Source organism: Rana temporaria, chromosome 13 (genome assembly GCF_905171775.1).
Source record: "Rana temporaria chromosome 13, aRanTem1.1, whole genome shotgun sequence".
Lineage (NCBI taxonomy): Eukaryota > Metazoa > Chordata > Amphibia > Anura > Ranidae > Rana > Rana temporaria.
This window is the reverse complement of record NC_053501.1, coordinates 104,292,741-104,310,460: the sequence shown is the minus strand read 5'-3', so window position 1 is coordinate 104,310,460 and position 17,720 is coordinate 104,292,741. Positions and strand designations below refer to the sequence as shown.

The window sequence follows — 17,720 nt, the reverse complement described above, 5'->3', positions numbered from 1 at the left end:
CAGCTGGGTGTCGGGAACAGTACCTGGTGCTGGGGAGAGCCCTGCTCTGATGGATTATCATGAAGGCCATGGAGAGGTGAGAAAAATCAACTGATCTACACTGTTCATATAGGGGGGGGTGTGTGGGTAGTGCAGGAATCAGGTAGGTCAGTTTAGTGGTCAGTATAGGAATCAGGTAGGTCAGTGTAGTGGTCAGTATAGGAATCAGGTAGGTCAGTGTAGTGGTCAGTATAGGAATAAGGTAGGTCAGTGTAGTTGTCAGTATAGGAATCAGGTAGGTCAGTGTAGTGGTCAGTATAGGAATCAGGTAGGTCAGTGTAGTGGTCAGTATAGGAATAAGGTAGGTCAGTGTAGTTGTCAGTATAGGAATCAGGTAGGTCAGTGTAGTGGTCAGTATAGGAATCAGGTAGGTCAGTGTAGTGGTCAGTATAGGAATCAGGTAGGTCAGTGCAGTGGTCAGTATAGGAAAAAGGTAGGTCATTGTAGGAATAAGGTAGGCCAGTGTAGTGGTCAGAATAAAAATCAAGTAGGTCAATGTAGTGTTCAGTATAGAAATCAGGTAGGTCAGCGTAGTGGTCAGTATAGGAATCAGGTAGGCCAGTGTAATGGTCAGTGTAGAAATCAGGTAGGTCAGTGTAGGGCTAAGGTAGGCCAGTGTAGTGTTTAGCGTAGAAATCAGGTAGGTTAGTGCAGTGGTCAGTGTAGGAATCAGGTAGGTCAGTGTAGTGGTCAGGTAGGTCAGTGTAGGAATCAAGTTGGTCAGTACTAGTGTACTGGTGGAAGGGACTCAGGGAGTGCTAAAAGTCTGTCAGGGGGGTGCAAATTTCTTGCCTTGTGCCGTCGCTGACAACCCATGTTACACCACTGACTGCATAAATAATTTGAGGAAAATATGCGTATAAAATAGTTTACCATTTGCCAATAAAAAAAGATGTCCCCAGATTTCATTTTAAAAATCTGGTTACCTTACTTTAAGGGAAAAACAGGGTTAACTCACTGGCCAGAGGAAGTGGGCTTAAAAAAGACAGGACGCCTACGAGTTTCAGACATTAGTCTTTAGTCACAGCCATGACTAAGGGTAGAGTTGAGCGGACACCTGGATGTTCGGGTTTGACGGGTTTGGCCGAACTTCGGAAAAAAGTCCGGGTTCGGGACCCGAACTTGACTCCGAACCCGAACCACATTGAAGTCAATGGGGATCCGAACTTTTGAGTACTAAAATGTCTCTAAAAAAGTAATGGAAAGGGCCAGAGGGCTGCAAATGGCAGCAAAATGTTGGTAAGAGCATGGCAAATACTCTGCAAATAAATGTGGATTGGAAAATAACTTAAAATAACATAAAAAAAATTAAAAATAAAAATAAATTAAATAAATTAAAAATAAATAAAAATAATCTTGACCTAGGAGGACGAGGTCCATATGAAGTAGGGGGTTGAGGTGGCGGTGGATGTGGCGTTGTAGGTGGAAGCGGCTGTGGAGGAGGACGAGGTACCCAACACAGGTTTTTGTTTTTAATTTATTTATTTTTTAAATTAGGGTAAACCCCAAAAGAGTGAGAAAGATCTAGGGTTGCCACCTCATCCCTTTAAACCCGAACACATAGTAATTACACAGGTTCTGGGGCTAATTTAATGTCGATAAGCCACCAAGTGAGTTTAATTAGCACCTTAATCAGCCAGAGAACCTGTGTAATTAATATGTTTTCGGTTTTAAAGGGATGAGATGGCAACCCTATAAAGATCAGAAATACAAGAATGGCTGGGTAAGGCCGGAATATTCTGCACAAGGTACGGACAAGTCCTGTGGGATCCATGCCTGGTTCATTTTAATGAACGTGAGCTTGTCCACATTGGCTCTGGACAGGCGGTTGTGCTTGTCTGTGATAACACCCCCTGCCGTGCTAAATACACGTTCAGATAATACACTGGCTGCAGGGCAGGCCAGCACCTCCAAGGCGTACGGGGCAAGCTCAGGCCATGTGCCCAATTTGGAGACCCAGAAGTTTAAGGGGGCATAGCCATCATTCAGTACGTGTAGGCGTGTGCACAGATACTGCTCAACCATGTTGGTGAAATGCTGCCTCCTGCTAAAACGTTCCATATCAGCTGGGGGTGCTGGTTGTTGTGGCGTGCTGACAAAGCTTTTCCACATTTCGGCCATGCTAACCCTGCCTTCTGAGGTGCTGGCGGTGCCCTGGCTGCGTTGGCGACCTCTTCCTCCTCCTCTGCCTTCGCCTTGTGCTTCCACTGTGCCCTCGCTGTCAGGTGGGAATTCCACCAGCAGCGTGTCTACCAGCGTGCGCTTGTACTCGCGCATCTTGCAATCACGCTCCAGTGAGGGAATTAAGGATGGTTCATTGTCCTTGTAACGGGGATCCAGCAGCGTGGCCACCCAGTAATCAGCACCTGTTAAAATGTGGGCAACACGGCGTCGTTGCGGAGACACTGCAGCATGTAATCGCTCATGTGTGCCAGGCTGCCCAGAGGCAACGAAAAGCTGTCCTCTGTGGGAGGTGTATCGTCTGTGTCCTCGGTATCCCCCCAGCCACGCACCAGTTATGGCCATGAGCTGGTCTGGGTGCCACCCTGCTGTGAACATGGCTCCTCCTCCTCCATCTCCTCCTCCTCATCCTCCACCTCGTCATCCTCCAGAACTGTGCCCTTGCTGGAGAATTGTGCACCTGACGTTTGTTGGTGCAGGAACCCACCCTCGGGGCCACTTGTGAATGCCTGCCCTGAAAGCCTTGGAAATGATCCCAATTCCTCCTCCTCCTCCTCCTCCTCCTCCTCCTCCTCCTCCTGTGCCACATCCTCTTCCATCATCGCCCGAAGCGTTTTTTCAAGGAGGCATAGAACTGGGATAGTAACGCTGAGAACGGCGTCATCGGCACTGGCCATGTTGGTGGAGTACTTGAAACAGCGCAACAAGGCACTGTAACAATACGCCAAATTAAAAATAGGTGAAACTCCTGCGCTGAAATGGGTAGATGGGGAAGGGAGGGAATGGGAAGGGGAGGGGGGGAGAGGGGATGCAAAGGGCTGTGAATGTGGGCACTGCAGCAAACAAAGAAAGGTCTGTCCAATGAAGACAATGAATAAATGTGCAAATAGGTATGAGTGTCTGCGCTGTGGTTAAAACTAGTGAATGGGTGAATGGATGAGGGAAGAGCAGGGGAGGTGGGAGGGGATGTGGACTAGGGGAGACAGAGAGTGTACAAACACAATGAAGTGACCTAACGCGGTAATGGTTGGGTACAGTGCTAGCTAAGCTGTGTCACAATGAACACAGTAAAAAACTTAAGGTGGCAAAACATATATAGTGACAAAAATGTACTGTATATATAAAAATATATAAAAATGAAAAATCCAGTCAATATAGTCCCAGATAGGTTCAAACAAAAAGAAAAAGCCACAGTTCCAAGAAGGGTTGATGCAAAGGTGAATAAGTGAATAAATGAAAAAATGGAAAAAATACACGGCTACACGGCTTGTGGATTAGATTAGGCTGCACACCTTCACTTACTGGATCTTGCAATTTTTTCCATTTTTTCATTTAGCGCAAGGCTACAGGAAGTGAGAGGATATTCAGAAAGAACGAAGAGAGTTGACTGGGAAAGAAGCAACTATAGTTGTACTTAGTGCAAAGCTAATAGGGTGGCGTTACATAGCCCCCTCCTCAAGGGAGCACCTCCGGGGCTCCGACGACCAGATGGCCGATTAGGGTACCTGCGATGGAAGAGCTTGATTAAACGAGGAGCATGAACATGTGAAGCGTCTTCCCAAGGGTCATCCTGAGGCCCATAGCCTTTCCAGCGTATTAAATATTGTAGAGTAGATCCACGCTTTCTGGAATCTAAAATCTTCTCTACTATGTATTCAATCTCGCCCACTACCTCCACAGGAGGAGGAGGTCGTGGGACTCTGCCAGGAAACGGATTGGGTTTGAAGGGTTTGATGAGAGAGACATGGAACGAAGGGTGTATCTTCCAAACCGGAGGTAACTTGAGTTGTACAGCATTGCTGTTGATTATTTGTAGAATTGGGAAGGGACCGACAAACTGACGGCCAAATTTTTTGGAAGGGACCTTGAGACGTAGATTACGGGTAGACAACCAAACAAAATCTCCCACTTTATATGAAGGGGGAGTTGTTCTATGTGCATCGTAGTACATTTTCTGCCTTTGTTGGGCTGCTTCTAGGTTAGAACGAAGAAGTCCAGAAGTAGTTTTCAGAGTAGAGAGGTAGTCATCCACCGATGGCACATTACTTGGAAGGAAGGATGAAGGAAGAGTTGTAGGGTGGAACCCATAATTCGCGAAGAATGGAGAGAACTGTGTAGATGAATTGGTAGCGTTGTTGTACGCAAATTCAGCGTGAGGAAGTACTTGGAACCAGTTGTCTTGAAGGTGGGTACAGTAGCAGCGAAGGTACTGTTCAAGTGTTTGATTAACACGTTCAGTTTGCCCGTTGGTTTGCGGGTGATATGCGGTGGACATGCGATGGTCAATTTGTAATGCTGCACAGAGTGCCTTCCAGAATCTAGAGATGAATTGGCTACCTCTGTCGGAGATGATGCGAGATGGTAAGCCATGGAGCTTAAGAATGTGGGCGATGAAGGCTTTGGCAGTCTGAATGGCTGTGGAAATTAGCCATTTTAGTAAGTGAGTCGACAATGACCATAATGGTATTGGCACCTTGAGAGGTGGGAAGCTCGACAATGAAGTCCATTGAAACAGTCTCCCAAGGTCTCTTCGGAATTGGAAGAGAGGTTAGAAGACCAAAAGGAGGTTTACGTGAATGTTTGCTACAAGCGCAAATTTCACAAGAAGAAACATAGTCTTGTATAGTTTTAGTCATACCAGGCCACCAGTAATTCCTTTTTACAAGGTGGATAGTCTTTGTAATGCCAGGGTGACCAGCCAAGGGGCTGTCATGAAGTTGTTTAAGGAGTAGAAGATGCAACGTAGGTGGGACATAAAGCTTGTTGTTGTGGGTATATAACCCATTAGGTTGCTTAATGAGTCCATCGGGTAAGGTGGGATCATTGGTAGTATCTTGAATGAGTAGTTGTTTGAAACTGGTGGTAACCCCAATGAAACGGTTCGAAGGCAAAATAGGAAGAGGTAGAACGTCAGTGGTGTCTTCTTCATTCAATCGGGATAATGAATCAGCCTTTACATTTTGTGATGCGGGACGATAAGTGATTTGAAAATCAAAGCGGTCGAAGAAGAGACTCCATCTAACCTGTTGGGCAGACAGGGTTTTAGAGGCCTTGAGATGTTGGAGGTTGCGATGATCCGTGAGGATAGTGAAGGGGTATGTGGTACCCTCTAGAAGATGCCTCCAATTAGCTAAAGCAACTTTGATGGCAAGTAATTCCTTCTCTCCAACAGGGTAGTTTTTCTCAGCAGGTGACACAGTTTTGGAGAAGAAGGCAACAGGATGTAAAGGTTTATCAGGAGATTCCCATTGGGAAAGCACAGCACCTAAAGCAAAGTCAGAAGCATCCACTTCCAGAACAAAGTGATAGCATGGGTTAGGTAATTGAAGAATTGGAGCTGTGGTAAACCTTTGCTTCAGAGAATCAAAAGAGAGTTGAGCTTTGTTGGACCATGCAAAAGGAATCTTTGAACTTGTTAGACTACTAAGTGGTTTCACAACAGAGGAGAAATTTTTGATGAATTTGCGGTAGTAATTGGGAAAACCAAGGAAACGTTGTAACGCCTTCCGGGAACGTGGTACAGGCCAGGAAAGGATGCACTCTACCTTCGAGTGGTCCATTTGAATGCCTTCAGGAGTGACGTAGTATCCTAGGAAGGAGATGCAAGCTTGTCCAAAGACACATTTTTCCAATTTGGCATATAAAGAATGTGTTCTGAGTCTGGCTAAAACCCAACGCACATGTTTAGTATGTTCTTGAGGGTTGTCAGAGTATATCAGAATATCATCTAAGTAGATGACAACACATACTGTACATCAAGCAAGTCATGGAAAATGTCATTGATGAATCGCTGAAAAGTTGCAGGTGCGTTGCACAAACCAAATGGCATGATGGTGTACTCAAATAATCCATAACGATGGTTTTGAAGGCTGTTTTCCATTCGTCACCAGAATGAATTCTAATCAAATTGTAGGCACCCCTGAGGTCTAACTTTGTAAAAATGTTTGAAGTTTGTAGCCGCTCGAGTAACTCAGGGATGAGAGGTAAAGGAAAACGATCCTTAACTGTAATCGTGTAATCTATAATGGGTCTTAGAGAACCATCCTTATTCTTAACAAAGAACATTCCAGCACTGGCTGGGGAAGTGGATGGCCTAATAAATCCCTTCTTTAAGTTTTCGTCTAGATAGACCTTGAGATGACCAAGTTCTGGTTGGGGGAGAGGGTAAATCCTTGCAGTAGGGATTGGACAACCAGGAACAAGGTCAATGGGACAGTCATAACTTCGGTGTGGGGGTAGGATGTGGGCCTTGGTGTTACTGAAGATGTCTGTGAAGTCCTGCAGATAGACTGGAAGATCTGGAAGATCTGATGAGTGAGCCTCAGCAATAAGGATGGGAGAGATCGGATAGCAGGTGTCTTTACAGTAAGTGGACTGTAGCTGAAGAGTGCCATTGTTCCATTGGAAGGTAGGTTGATGGAGTAGTAACCACGGAAGACCAAGTACTATAGGATAAAGTGGTGAAGGAATGATATCAAAAACGAGAGACTCAGTGTGACCTTCAGCACAAGTGACTAATAAAGGATGCGTTTGAGTAGTAACTGGGCCTGTGGAAGAAGTGGAACCATCTATGAAGGTAACTGAAAGAGGAGTATGTTTAGTCACCCATGGAATCTTCTTGGAGTGAACTAGGCCAGTGTTGATAAAGTTGCCACAGGCTCCAGTATCAACCATAGCTTCAACAGTGATCCTTTCGTGGTCCCACTGTAGGGTGAGCGTAATGAAAATATAGCTATTAGTTATGGTCTGAGATCGATTGTGCTTACAGATATGTGATATATTACCTTCAGACTTCTTTGAGAGAAGAGGGCAGCAAGAAACTGAATGATCAGAGCCAGCACAGTATAGGCAGAGGTTTTGAACTCTCCTTCTTTGTTTCTCCTTAGGGGATAGTGGCCCCCTGATTGTCCCCAAGTCCATGAGTACCCCTCTAGGAGGTGAACTAGCTCTTTTGGGAGTTGGAGGAATAGATGAGTTAGCTTGCTCCGCCTTTCTTTCTCTGAGGCGGCGGTCTATAGCAACTGTAAGTAGCATGAGGTCCTCCAAGGATGCAGGTATTTCAGTGCGTGCAAGCTCATCTTTCATGGCCTCCGATAGGCCCAGGTGGAATTGGTTCCGGAGGGCGATGTCGTTCCACTGGGAGTCACGACACCAGGGCTTGAATTCGGAAATATAATCCTCTACAGGTCTCTTACCCTGTTTAAGATTCCTGAGGGTATTTTCAGCGGTAAGCTGCTTGTTAGAATCCTCATAGAGGAGGGACATATCTCCTAGGAAAGTGTTGAAAGAACCCAAGAGTTCCCCATGTTCTTCTACATAAGTGTCTGCCCACGCTCTGGGATCTTCTTTGAGGTAAAAAATGAGAGTGAGTATTCTGATCCTGTCAGAGTAGTAAGTGCGCGGCTGTAATTCAAACATTAACTGACAGGAGCTGACAAAATGATGGAATAACTTCCTATCACCAGAGAAGGGTTCAGGTGGGCAGACCTTGGGTTCCGGACGATCCCTGTGAGGAGGAATATCTTGGTTAAGAAAGTTACGGAGAGTGTCATTCTCCAACCGTACTTCATGCAATGAAGCGGAGAGGGTATCAACCCGTTGTGAGATACCTACGAGATGATTGGTTAGTTCCGCTGGATCCATTTTGAAATTGGTTCCTCTATTATGTAACAATACGCCAAATTAGATTCAGGTCTATGGATCGCAACTGCAGAGACTTCTCAGGTTCGAACCCAGGTTTCACTCTTAACTCAGTTAAGAGTTTGGGTTCTACCATCACAGTCTCAGGAAAGTGTATGGCGCTTAGTCCAGCATAAGCAACATAAAGTAAACTTAGTGTTAATGGTATAAATCGGGTGTAAGGGTAAGAGTAGCCGCAGTACTAGATGAGGTTAGTAATGAACTCAGGCATGGAAGCAAAGCAGGTAATTGGTATCTATAGCAGTGAGCACAACATGTGAGCTTGAGTGAAACTCCTTAGTACTTTAGCAATGAACACAGGCTTGGAAGCAAGGCGACAAGCATGGAGAGCAGAGCATAGTAATTGATATCTATAGCAATGAACTTTAACATGAAAGCTGTAGTTGAGACTTTAGCAGATCTCCATAGTAATTGATAGCAAAGCAGTGAACATGAACTTGGAAGCAAAGCGGCAAGTATGGAGATCAGTGCATAGTAATTGGTTTCTATAGCAGAGTACTTGCGGTTTCAGATAGCTGGGCATGGATGAGCGTCCTGGGAGCCTGGATCTGGTTAATGAGAGCGGCTGTGCCGTGCGTGGAGTCCTGGTGGTCCAGTTCAGGAAGCTGGAGCTTAGTAATGTGAGTCTGGAAGCCCAGCTGACAGTGGCGTTCTGTCAGCAATAGAGGAACACCATACTGTCAGTGCTGGGAGTTTAAATAGGCCGCACAGGAGCGGACCAGGAAGTACCACTAGGTGGTGCACCTCCGCAACCACCGTGGAGCGCAAGGCTGCAGGAAGTGAGAGGATATTCAGAAAGAACGAAGAGAGTTGACTGGGAAAGAAGCAACTATAGTTGTACTTAGTGCAAAGCTAATAGGGTGGCGTTACAGGCACACAGGTCTCGCATGGAGGCCCAGTTATTGGTGGTGAAGTGGTTCTGTTCCGCAGAGCGATTCACACGTGCGTGCTGCAGCTGGAGCTCCACTATCGCCTGCTGCTGCTCGCACAGTCTGGCCAGCATGTGTAAGGTGGAGTTCCACCTTGTGGGCACGTCACATATGAGGCGGTGAGCGGGAAGGCCGAAGTTACGCTGCAGCGCTGACAGGCGAGCAGCAGGGTGAGAACGCCGAAAGTGCGCACAGACGGCCCGCACTTTCTGCAGCAGCTGTGGCATATCGGGGTAAGTTTTAAGGAACCTCTGCACCACCAAATTCAGCACATGCGCCAGGCAAGGGATGTGCGTCAAACCGGCTAGGCCCAGAGCTGCTACGAGATTTCGCCCATTATCGCACACCACCAGGCCCCGCTTGAGGCTCACTGCAGCCAACCACTCATCGGTCTGTTGTTCCATGTCCCTCTACAACTCCTGTGCGGTGTGGGTTTTTTCCCCCCAAACAGGAACGTTTTAAAACTGCCTGCTGGCGTTTACCCATGGCTGTGCTGAAGTTGGTGGTGAAAGTGTTACGCTGACCGGATGAGGAGGCGGTAGAGGATGAGGAAGCGGAGTAGGAGGAGTTAGCAACAGGAGGCAAACTGAAGTGCCCTGCAATCCTCGGTGGTGGAAGGACATGCGCCAAACTGCTATCCGCCTCAGGCCCAGCCGCCACTGCATTTACCCAGTGTGCTGTTAGGGAGATATAACGTCCCTGACCGTGCTTAATGGTCCACGTATCCGTAGTTAGGTGGACCTTGCCACAGATGGCGTTGCGCAGTGCACACCTGATTTTGTCCCCCACTTGGTGGTGCAGGGAAGGGATGGCTTGCCTGGAAAAGTAGTGGCGGCTGGGCATGACGTACTATGGGACAGCCAATGCCATCAGGCTTTTAAAACTCTGCTTCTCCACCAGACGGAATGACAGCATTTCAAAGACCAGGAATTTTGAAATGCTGGCATTCAGGGCCAGGGATCGCGGGTGGGTAGGGGGGTACTTCCTCTTCCGCTCCAGTGTTTGGGAGATAGAGAGCTGAATGCTTCCATGGGACATTGTGGAGATGTTTGGTGACCCAGGTCGTAGTGTTGCTTGCCGGTCCTCTGATTGCAGGGTGGCAGGTGGCACTGTCACTACGGAGGTGGATGAAGAGGCAGAGAGGCCCGAGACTGATGCAGAAGAGGAAGCAGGAGGAGCCAGAGATCTTTCTTGGTTTTTGAGGTGTCTACTCCACTGCAGCTCGTGCTTTGCACTTAGATGCCTGGTCATGCAGGTTGTGCTCAGGTTGAGAACGTTTATGCCTCGCTTCAGGCTCTGATTGCACAACGTCCAAACCACGCGTGTCTTGTCATCAGCACATTGTGTGAAGAACTGCCACGCTAGGGAACTCCTTGGACCTGGCTTTGGTGTGCTCGGTCCCTTGCTGCGTTGGGCAGTAGCAGGCGTACTGTCTAGGGGACGGACGCTCTGCTTTGGCACCCTGCTCCCTCTTCTGCTGTGCTGGTGGCTCTGTGCGACCACCGCCTCTTCCTCCGAACTACACGGGTCACCTGCATGAGGTTGATTCCATGTCGGGTCGAGGACCTCATCGTCCTGCACATCATCTTCCACCCAGTCTTCAACACTGCCCTCCTTGTCGGTCTGCACAATTGCAAAAGCACCAGCAGTTGGCAACTGTGTTTCATCATCATCATGCAAGACGTGCTGTGATGGTCCCCCATTAACTCATCCTGAAATATAAGTGTTTGGGCATCGGTGCACTCAATCTCTTCCCCTTCTGGGGCTGGGCTAGGTGGATGGCCCTGGGAACACATGCTAACAGACTCATCAAAAAGAAGAAGAGACTGCTGCATGCTTTGGGGCTCAGACTGCTTGGCTGATTTGCAAGGGGGTGAGGTGAAAGACTGATGGTGGACATCGGCTGTAGGCGCCAACTCTGAACTTTCAGCACAAGACTGGTTGGAAAACAATGTGAAGGAACTGGAGGCACTGTCAGCAACCCAATCTACTACCGCCTGTTCTGCTCCTGGCCTCAACATTCGTAGAGCTGGATTAGGCCCGACCAAATACCGCTGCAGGCTCTGACGGCTACTCGCACCTGAGAAAGGTGTTTTACTTGTGCTTGTAGCTGGCACAGATCGACCACGTCCTCTCCCTGTAACAGGAGCTCCACCAACAGCACCACGACCGCGGCCACGTCCCTTATTTGACGTTTTCCTCATATTTCTCAAATTTAGGGTCTTGCCCTAATTTTGAGAAATGTTAAATACAAAAATAGTGTAATATGGTGAAATAGGCAGAGATTCACCTATATATTTCTCTAGCTATAGCCACAAGCAGGAAGCCAGCCCTAAACAATTGTACTGCACAGACAGTATATGACAGGGGACAGGTAGAGTGTGCTGGTGAAATGGGCAGAGATTCACCTATATATTTCTCAAATTTAGGGTCTTGCCCTAATTTTGAGAAATTTTAAATACAAAAATAGTGTAAGCTGGTGAAATAGGCAGGGATTCACCTATATATTTCTCTACCTATAGCAATAAGCAGGAAGCCAGCCCTAAACAATTGTACTGCACAGACAGTATATGACAGGGGACAGGTAGAGTGTGCTGGTGAAATGGGCAGAGATTCACCTATATATTTCTCAAATTTAGGGTCTTGCCCTAATTTTGAGAAATTTTAAATACAAAAATAGTGTAAGCTGGTGAAATAGGCAGAGATTCACCTATATATTTCTCTACCTATAGCAAAAAGCAGGAAGCCAGCCCTAAACAATTGTAATGCACAGACAGTATATGACAGGGGACAGGTAGAGTGTGCTGGTGAAATGGGCAGAGATTCACCTATATATTTCTCAAATTTAGGGTCTTGCCCTAATTTTGAGAAATTTTAAATACAAAAATAGTGTAAGCTGGTGAAATAGGCAGAGATTCACCTATATATTTCTCTACCTATAGCAATAAGCAGGAAGCCAGCCCTAAACAATGTACTGCACAGACAGTATATCACAGGGGACAGGTGGAGTGCTGGTGAAATGGGCAGAGATTCACCTATATATTTCTCCACCTATAGCAAGAAGCAGGAACCCAGCCCTAAACAATTTACTGCACAGACAGTATATCACAGGGGGCAGGTGCAGTGCTGTTGAAATATTCAGAGTCACCTATAGATTGCTGACTGCCCCTATAGGAAAATTACAGGAACCTGTCCATGAACTATGTACTTGACAGAAAAACACAGTATATCACAGGTGGTGGCAGGTGCAGTGCTGTTGAAATATTCAGAGTCACCTATAGATTGCTGACTGCCCCTATAGGAAAATTACAGGAACCTGTCCCTGAACTATGTACTTGACAGAAAAACACAGTATATCACAGGTGGACAGGTGGTGGCAGGTGCAGTGCTGTTAAAATATTCAGAGTCACCTATAGATTGCTGACTGCCCCTATAGGAACATTTCAGGAACCTGTCCCTGAACTATGTACTTGACAGAAAAACACAGTATATCACAGGTGGACAGGTGGTGGCAGGTGCAGTGCTGTTAAAATATTCAGAGTCACCTATAGATTGCTGACTGCCCCTATAGGAAAAATTCAGGAACCTGTCCCTGAACTATGTACTTGACAGAAAAACACAGTATATCACAGGTGGACAGGTGGTGGCAGGTGCAGTGCTGTTGAAATATTCAGAGTCACCTATAGATTGCTGACTGCCCCTATAGGAACATTTCAGGAACCTGTCCTTGAACTATGTACTTGACAGAAAAACACAGTATATCACAGGTGGTGGCAGGTGCAGTGCTGTTGAAATATTCAGAGTCACCTATAGATTGCTGACTGCCCCTATAGGAAAATTACAGGAACCTGTCCCTGAACTATGTACTTGACATAAAAACACAGTATATCACAGGTGGACAGGTGGTGGCAGGTGCAGTGCTGTTGAAATATTCAGAGTCACCTATAGATTGCTGACTGCCCCTATGGCTGAACAAAATTCCTAAACTATATGAAGCACAGCAGATGTCACAGGAATAAAGAGTGCTTGTTGAGATTTGTGGACCAGGATACACCTAACACTTTCCCTAAGCAGCAACAGCAGCCTTTCCCTATCATAAGTGAAGCACAGTGACGAGCCAGATACCATAAGATGATGCAGATATCAAAGAAATAAAGTGTGCTTCTTGAGATATCTGGAGCAGGATACACCTAAAACTGTCCCTAAGCAGCAGATTCAGCAGCCTTTCCCTATCATAAGTGAAGCCGAGTGATGATCTGTGCTGTGTGCCTCTATCTAATATAGAAGCTGGTCACATGATGGGTCACATGCTGCACTGGCCAATCACAGCCATGCCATAAGTAAGCATGGCTGTGATCAGTTCCCAGTCACAGTAGTAAAACGAATGGCGATTGGCTGCCATGCAGCGCGCCAAAACATACCTGAACTCCGAACCCGAACCCAGACTTTTTCCAATTGTTCAGGTTCGGGTCCAGGAAAAACCCAAAGTCCGTACCGAACCTGAACTTTACAGTTCGGGTTCGCTCAACCCTAATTGCAACCTCTCCAGCATAATGGGGATTTTTCCTGTTGAATCCCATGGACTTTCTCAGGCGTTCTCAAGTCCTTTCTTGTATAAGAGAGGTATGGATTCCAGAGAGAGAGATATCATTTTGCCCCTGTACAAATCATTAGTAAGACCTCATCTGGAATATGCAGTTCAGTTTTGGGCACCAGTTCTCAAAAAGGATATCGGGGAACTTTTTTCTTGAGAAGAGCAGATTAAGGGGGGATAAGATCAACATGCACAAACAGAGGCGGCTCATTACTTAGGCAAATTAGGCGGTCGCCTAAGGCCTCGCACTCACAGGGGCCTCGCGGCCGCCTAATTTGCCTCTGCTTGAATTTTTTTATCCATTATGGGCATGGTGGGGCCCCCGTGTCTCAGTTTTGCTTAAGACCTCACGAAGCCTAGAGCCGCCTCGGTGCACAAATATATAAAGGGTCCATATAGTGAACTTGGTGTTGAGTTACTCACTTTACGGTCAACACAAAAGACAAGGGGGCACTCTTTACGTCTAGGGTAAAAGAGATTTCATCTCCAAATACGGAAAGGATTCTTCACTGTAAGAGCCGTGAAAATGTGGAATAGACTCCCTCCAGAGGTGATTCTGGCCAGCTCAGTAGATTGCTTTAACTACTTGCCGACCAGCCGCCTCAGTTATATGGCGGCAGGTCAGCTCCCCTACGCGAGGTCACGTAGATCTATGTCACCTCGCGAATTAGCCACTAGGGGCTCGTTACAGAGCGAGAACCGGGAGCTGTGTGTGTAAACACACAGCTCCCGGTCCTGTCAGGGGGAGAAATGCCTGACCGTCTGTTCATACAATGTATGAACAGCAATCAGTCATTTCCCCTAGTCAGTCCCACCTCCCCCCTTCAGTTAGAACACACCCAGGGAACATAATTAACCCCTTCCTCGCTCCCTAGTGTTAACCCCTTCCCTGCCAGTGGCATTTTTATAGTAATCAATGCACTTTTATAGCACTGATCGCTATAAAAATGCCAATGGTCCCAAAAATGTGTCCGAAGTGTCCGCCATAATGTCGCAGTACCGATAAAAATCGGTAACACTATAGGCAACACTTTTCTTTTTCAATTTCGATAGAGTAAGGGAGGGTTAAAGCCCCTGTCGGTTTATTTTTTACCATCCCTGTCCCATTGCAGAGATTTCCCTACACTTCCTGCCCCATAGCCAAACAGGAAGTGAAAGAAAATCTATGCAAATGAAGGGAATTCATTGCCCACCCCCAGGCCCTCAGAACTAGTGTCCCCACTCGAAAGTTTCAGGGCGGGTCTTAAACAGAAAGGGGTGTGGCCTTGACATGAAGGGATGGTCATATTTAAATTAGGTGGTGAACGAGTCAGGCCTAGGGCAGTACAAAATCTAAATACACTACTGGGTCCAAGTGTTAGCCGATAAAGCCCCACTTGGATCCTCTCACTTTGAAGCATTTAACTTGATCCATGGGTTAACCATAGAGGTGAGGGCAAGGTTTTTTACAGCTCTGTGTGTAAATTAGGTAATGTTTTTAAATAAATAAACTGATTAAGCATCCACCTATACAAAGTCCTCTCTAAATACTCATCTAGTTGTGTCAAACGATGAGAAGGCATCAGTGCCGATCCTGACCTCCCTGGGGCCCTAAGCAAAATTCTACTTATGGGCCCTCTACCTGACCTGTGATGCCATGAGCTATGTAGACCATTAGCCTTGTGCCCAGTGCACACCATGCAGCCTTGTGCCCAGTGCACACTCTGCAGCCTTGTGCCCAGTGCCCACCAAATGCAGCCTTGTGCCTACCAAACGCAGCCTTGTGCCAAGTGCCCACCATGCAGCCTTGTGCCAACCATACAGCCTTGTGCCCAGTGCACACCATGCAGCCTTGTGCCCACCATGCAGCCTTGTGCCTGCCATGCAGCCTTGTGCCCAGTGCACACCATGCAGCCTTGTGCCCACCATGCAGCCTTGTGCCCAGTGCCCACCAAATGCAGCCTTTTGCCCACCAAATGCAGCCTTGTGCCCAGTGCCCACCATGATGCAGCCTTGTGCCCACCAATGCAGCCTTGTGCCCTGTGCCCACCAAATGCAGCCATTCAGTCTACCTGTGCAGGGGAGGAAAGGAGAGGAACAGGTGAGCCACACAGATGATCAGCGCGCAGCGCAGGGAACACATCGATAACAGCTTTCATTTCAATTGTTGTGTTCCCGCCGCTCAACGTCATATACAGCCCCGCCCTCTGGCCGGGGAACTTTAATTGACAGATCACCCGTCACCAGGATTGGACGACTGATCTGTCTATCAAAGTTTCGGGACCAGGAGGAGGGGCTGTATCTGACACGGCAATTGAAATGAAACCTGTTATTGCTGTGTTCCCTGTGTGCGCTGCGCTCTAAACATCCGGGCAGCTCTCTCTCTCTTCCCCTCCACGATTGCTGGGAGAAGGACTCCCATTCCACCGGCGCCGCCCCTGCACCCACAAGGGGGAAGCCGGGGCCTAGAGTAATTTTCGGAGGGCCCTACGCATCTTGCGTAGTGAGCGTATAGGGTGCATCGGCTCTGGAAGGCATGTCTGGTCTACTAGCTCTAAGCACAAAAATTAAACAATGGCCAGTTAGCCTTCTAGATCTTTATCCCATGTTGGTTTTACTTTAATTGTATCTTTGACATCCTTGTTTCTCATACTGTAGATGATGGGGTTCAACATTGGCGTCACAGCCGTATAGAAAATAGACAAATTTTTGTCTGTTTCTGCAAAATACGTAGAGCGGGGCCCAGGGATGTATTCTGGCCTAGGCCGACAAGGCCCAGGCCTAGGGCGGCACTTTGCGGGGGGCGGCCGGCCGGTTGCGATTTTGCTGGGTCTGGTAAGAGGGCCTGTTGGCCATTATTCATTATTTTTCCCAGTGACGGAGCCATTAGGAAGTGCCTAACCTGCTATTCTCTAGGTCTTATTGACCGCCACAATGTCCCTCTCTGTCCTCTTCCCACGGCGTCCCTCTGTCCGTCACCCACGGCGTCCCTCTGTCCTCTTCCCACAGCGTCCCTCTGTCCGTCACCCACGGCGTCCCTCTGTCCGTCACCCACGGCGTCCCTCTGTCTGTCACCCACGGCGTCCCTCTGTCTGTCACCCACGGCGTCCCTCTGTCTGTCACCCACGGCGTCCCTCTGTCTGTCACCCACGGCGTCCCTCTGTCTGTCACCCACGGCGTCCCTCTGTCCGTCACCCACGGCGTCCCTCTGTCCGTCACCCACGGCGTCCCTCTGTCCGTCACCCACGGCGTCCCTCTGTCCGTCACCCACGGTGTCCCTCTGTCCTCTTCCCATGAATATGACAGGGCAGGTCTTAAAGAAGGGGTGGGTCATATTAGGGGGTGCGCAAGTTTAGTCAGGCCTAGGGCAGCACAAAACCTAAATACACCTCTGGCGGGGCCTCAGATACACAAACATGATGGTCCCATAGTAGAGAACCACCACCGTCAGGTGAGAAGCACATGTGGAGAAAGCTTTAAGTCTTCCCTTTGAGGAGCTTATTTTTAAGATGGTGGAGATGATGTGGATATATGAAATAAATGTCAAGAAAAAAGAACACATAGCAATGATACCCGTTGCAATATAAGTGGCTATTTCATTAAGCTGTGTTTCTCGACAGGACAGTCGAAAAAAAGGAGGCATCTCACAGAAGAAGTGGTTGACATGGTGGGACTTGCAGTAGGGGAGTTGGAAGGTGAGGACAACGTGGATGGCGGAGTTCGTGAATCGTAGAATCCATGAACATGCAGCTAAACTGACACAAAGCATCTTGCTCATGATGATGTTGTAGTGCAATGGTCTACAGATGGCAGCAAACCGGTCATACGCCATGACGGCCAGAATGATACACTCTGTGGATCCTAAAGCCAAATGGAAGTACATCTGTACTGCACATCCCAACAAGGAGATACTTCTATCCATGACCACAGTATTCACTAGAATTTGGGGAACAATGGTAGATGAGAAACAGATGTCTATAACGGAGAGATTACGCAGAAAGAAGTACATGGGGGTCTGTAGCTTTGGGTTGATCCTCACCGCAATGATCAGTAGAAGGTTTCCTGACAACGTCATTATGTAAATCATAAAGAACACAAGGAAGAAGATGGCCTGGAGATGGGGAACATTAGATAGACCAAGGAGGATGAAACTTTCTGGAGATGTTTGATTGACGTCTTCCATAATATTCAGTTACTGCCTAATATAAGACATTTTTAACATCTTAAATCGAATATATGTACCGTATATACTCACGAATAAGCCGACCCGAATATAAGCCGAGGCACCTAATTTTACC

The 17,720-nt window shown here is 47.5% G+C and overlaps 1 protein-coding gene across 1 annotated transcript; it reads right to left on the bottom strand.

Moving 5' to 3' along the window:
• Window positions 1-9,671: 9,671 nt before the first annotated feature.
• LOC120920361 (olfactory receptor 5V1-like) lies at window positions 9,672-17,605 on the bottom strand (the record flags this gene model as incomplete). The annotated part of the gene is made up of 3 exons (XM_040332396.1): window positions 16,810-17,605; window positions 16,041-16,135; window positions 9,672-9,698 (listed from the first exon to the last, which is right to left on the bottom strand). Coding segments are annotated over exons 1-3 (918 nt in total), but the record flags the coding sequence as incomplete, so codon positions are not given.
• Between the last annotated feature and the right edge of the window lie 115 nt (window positions 17,606-17,720).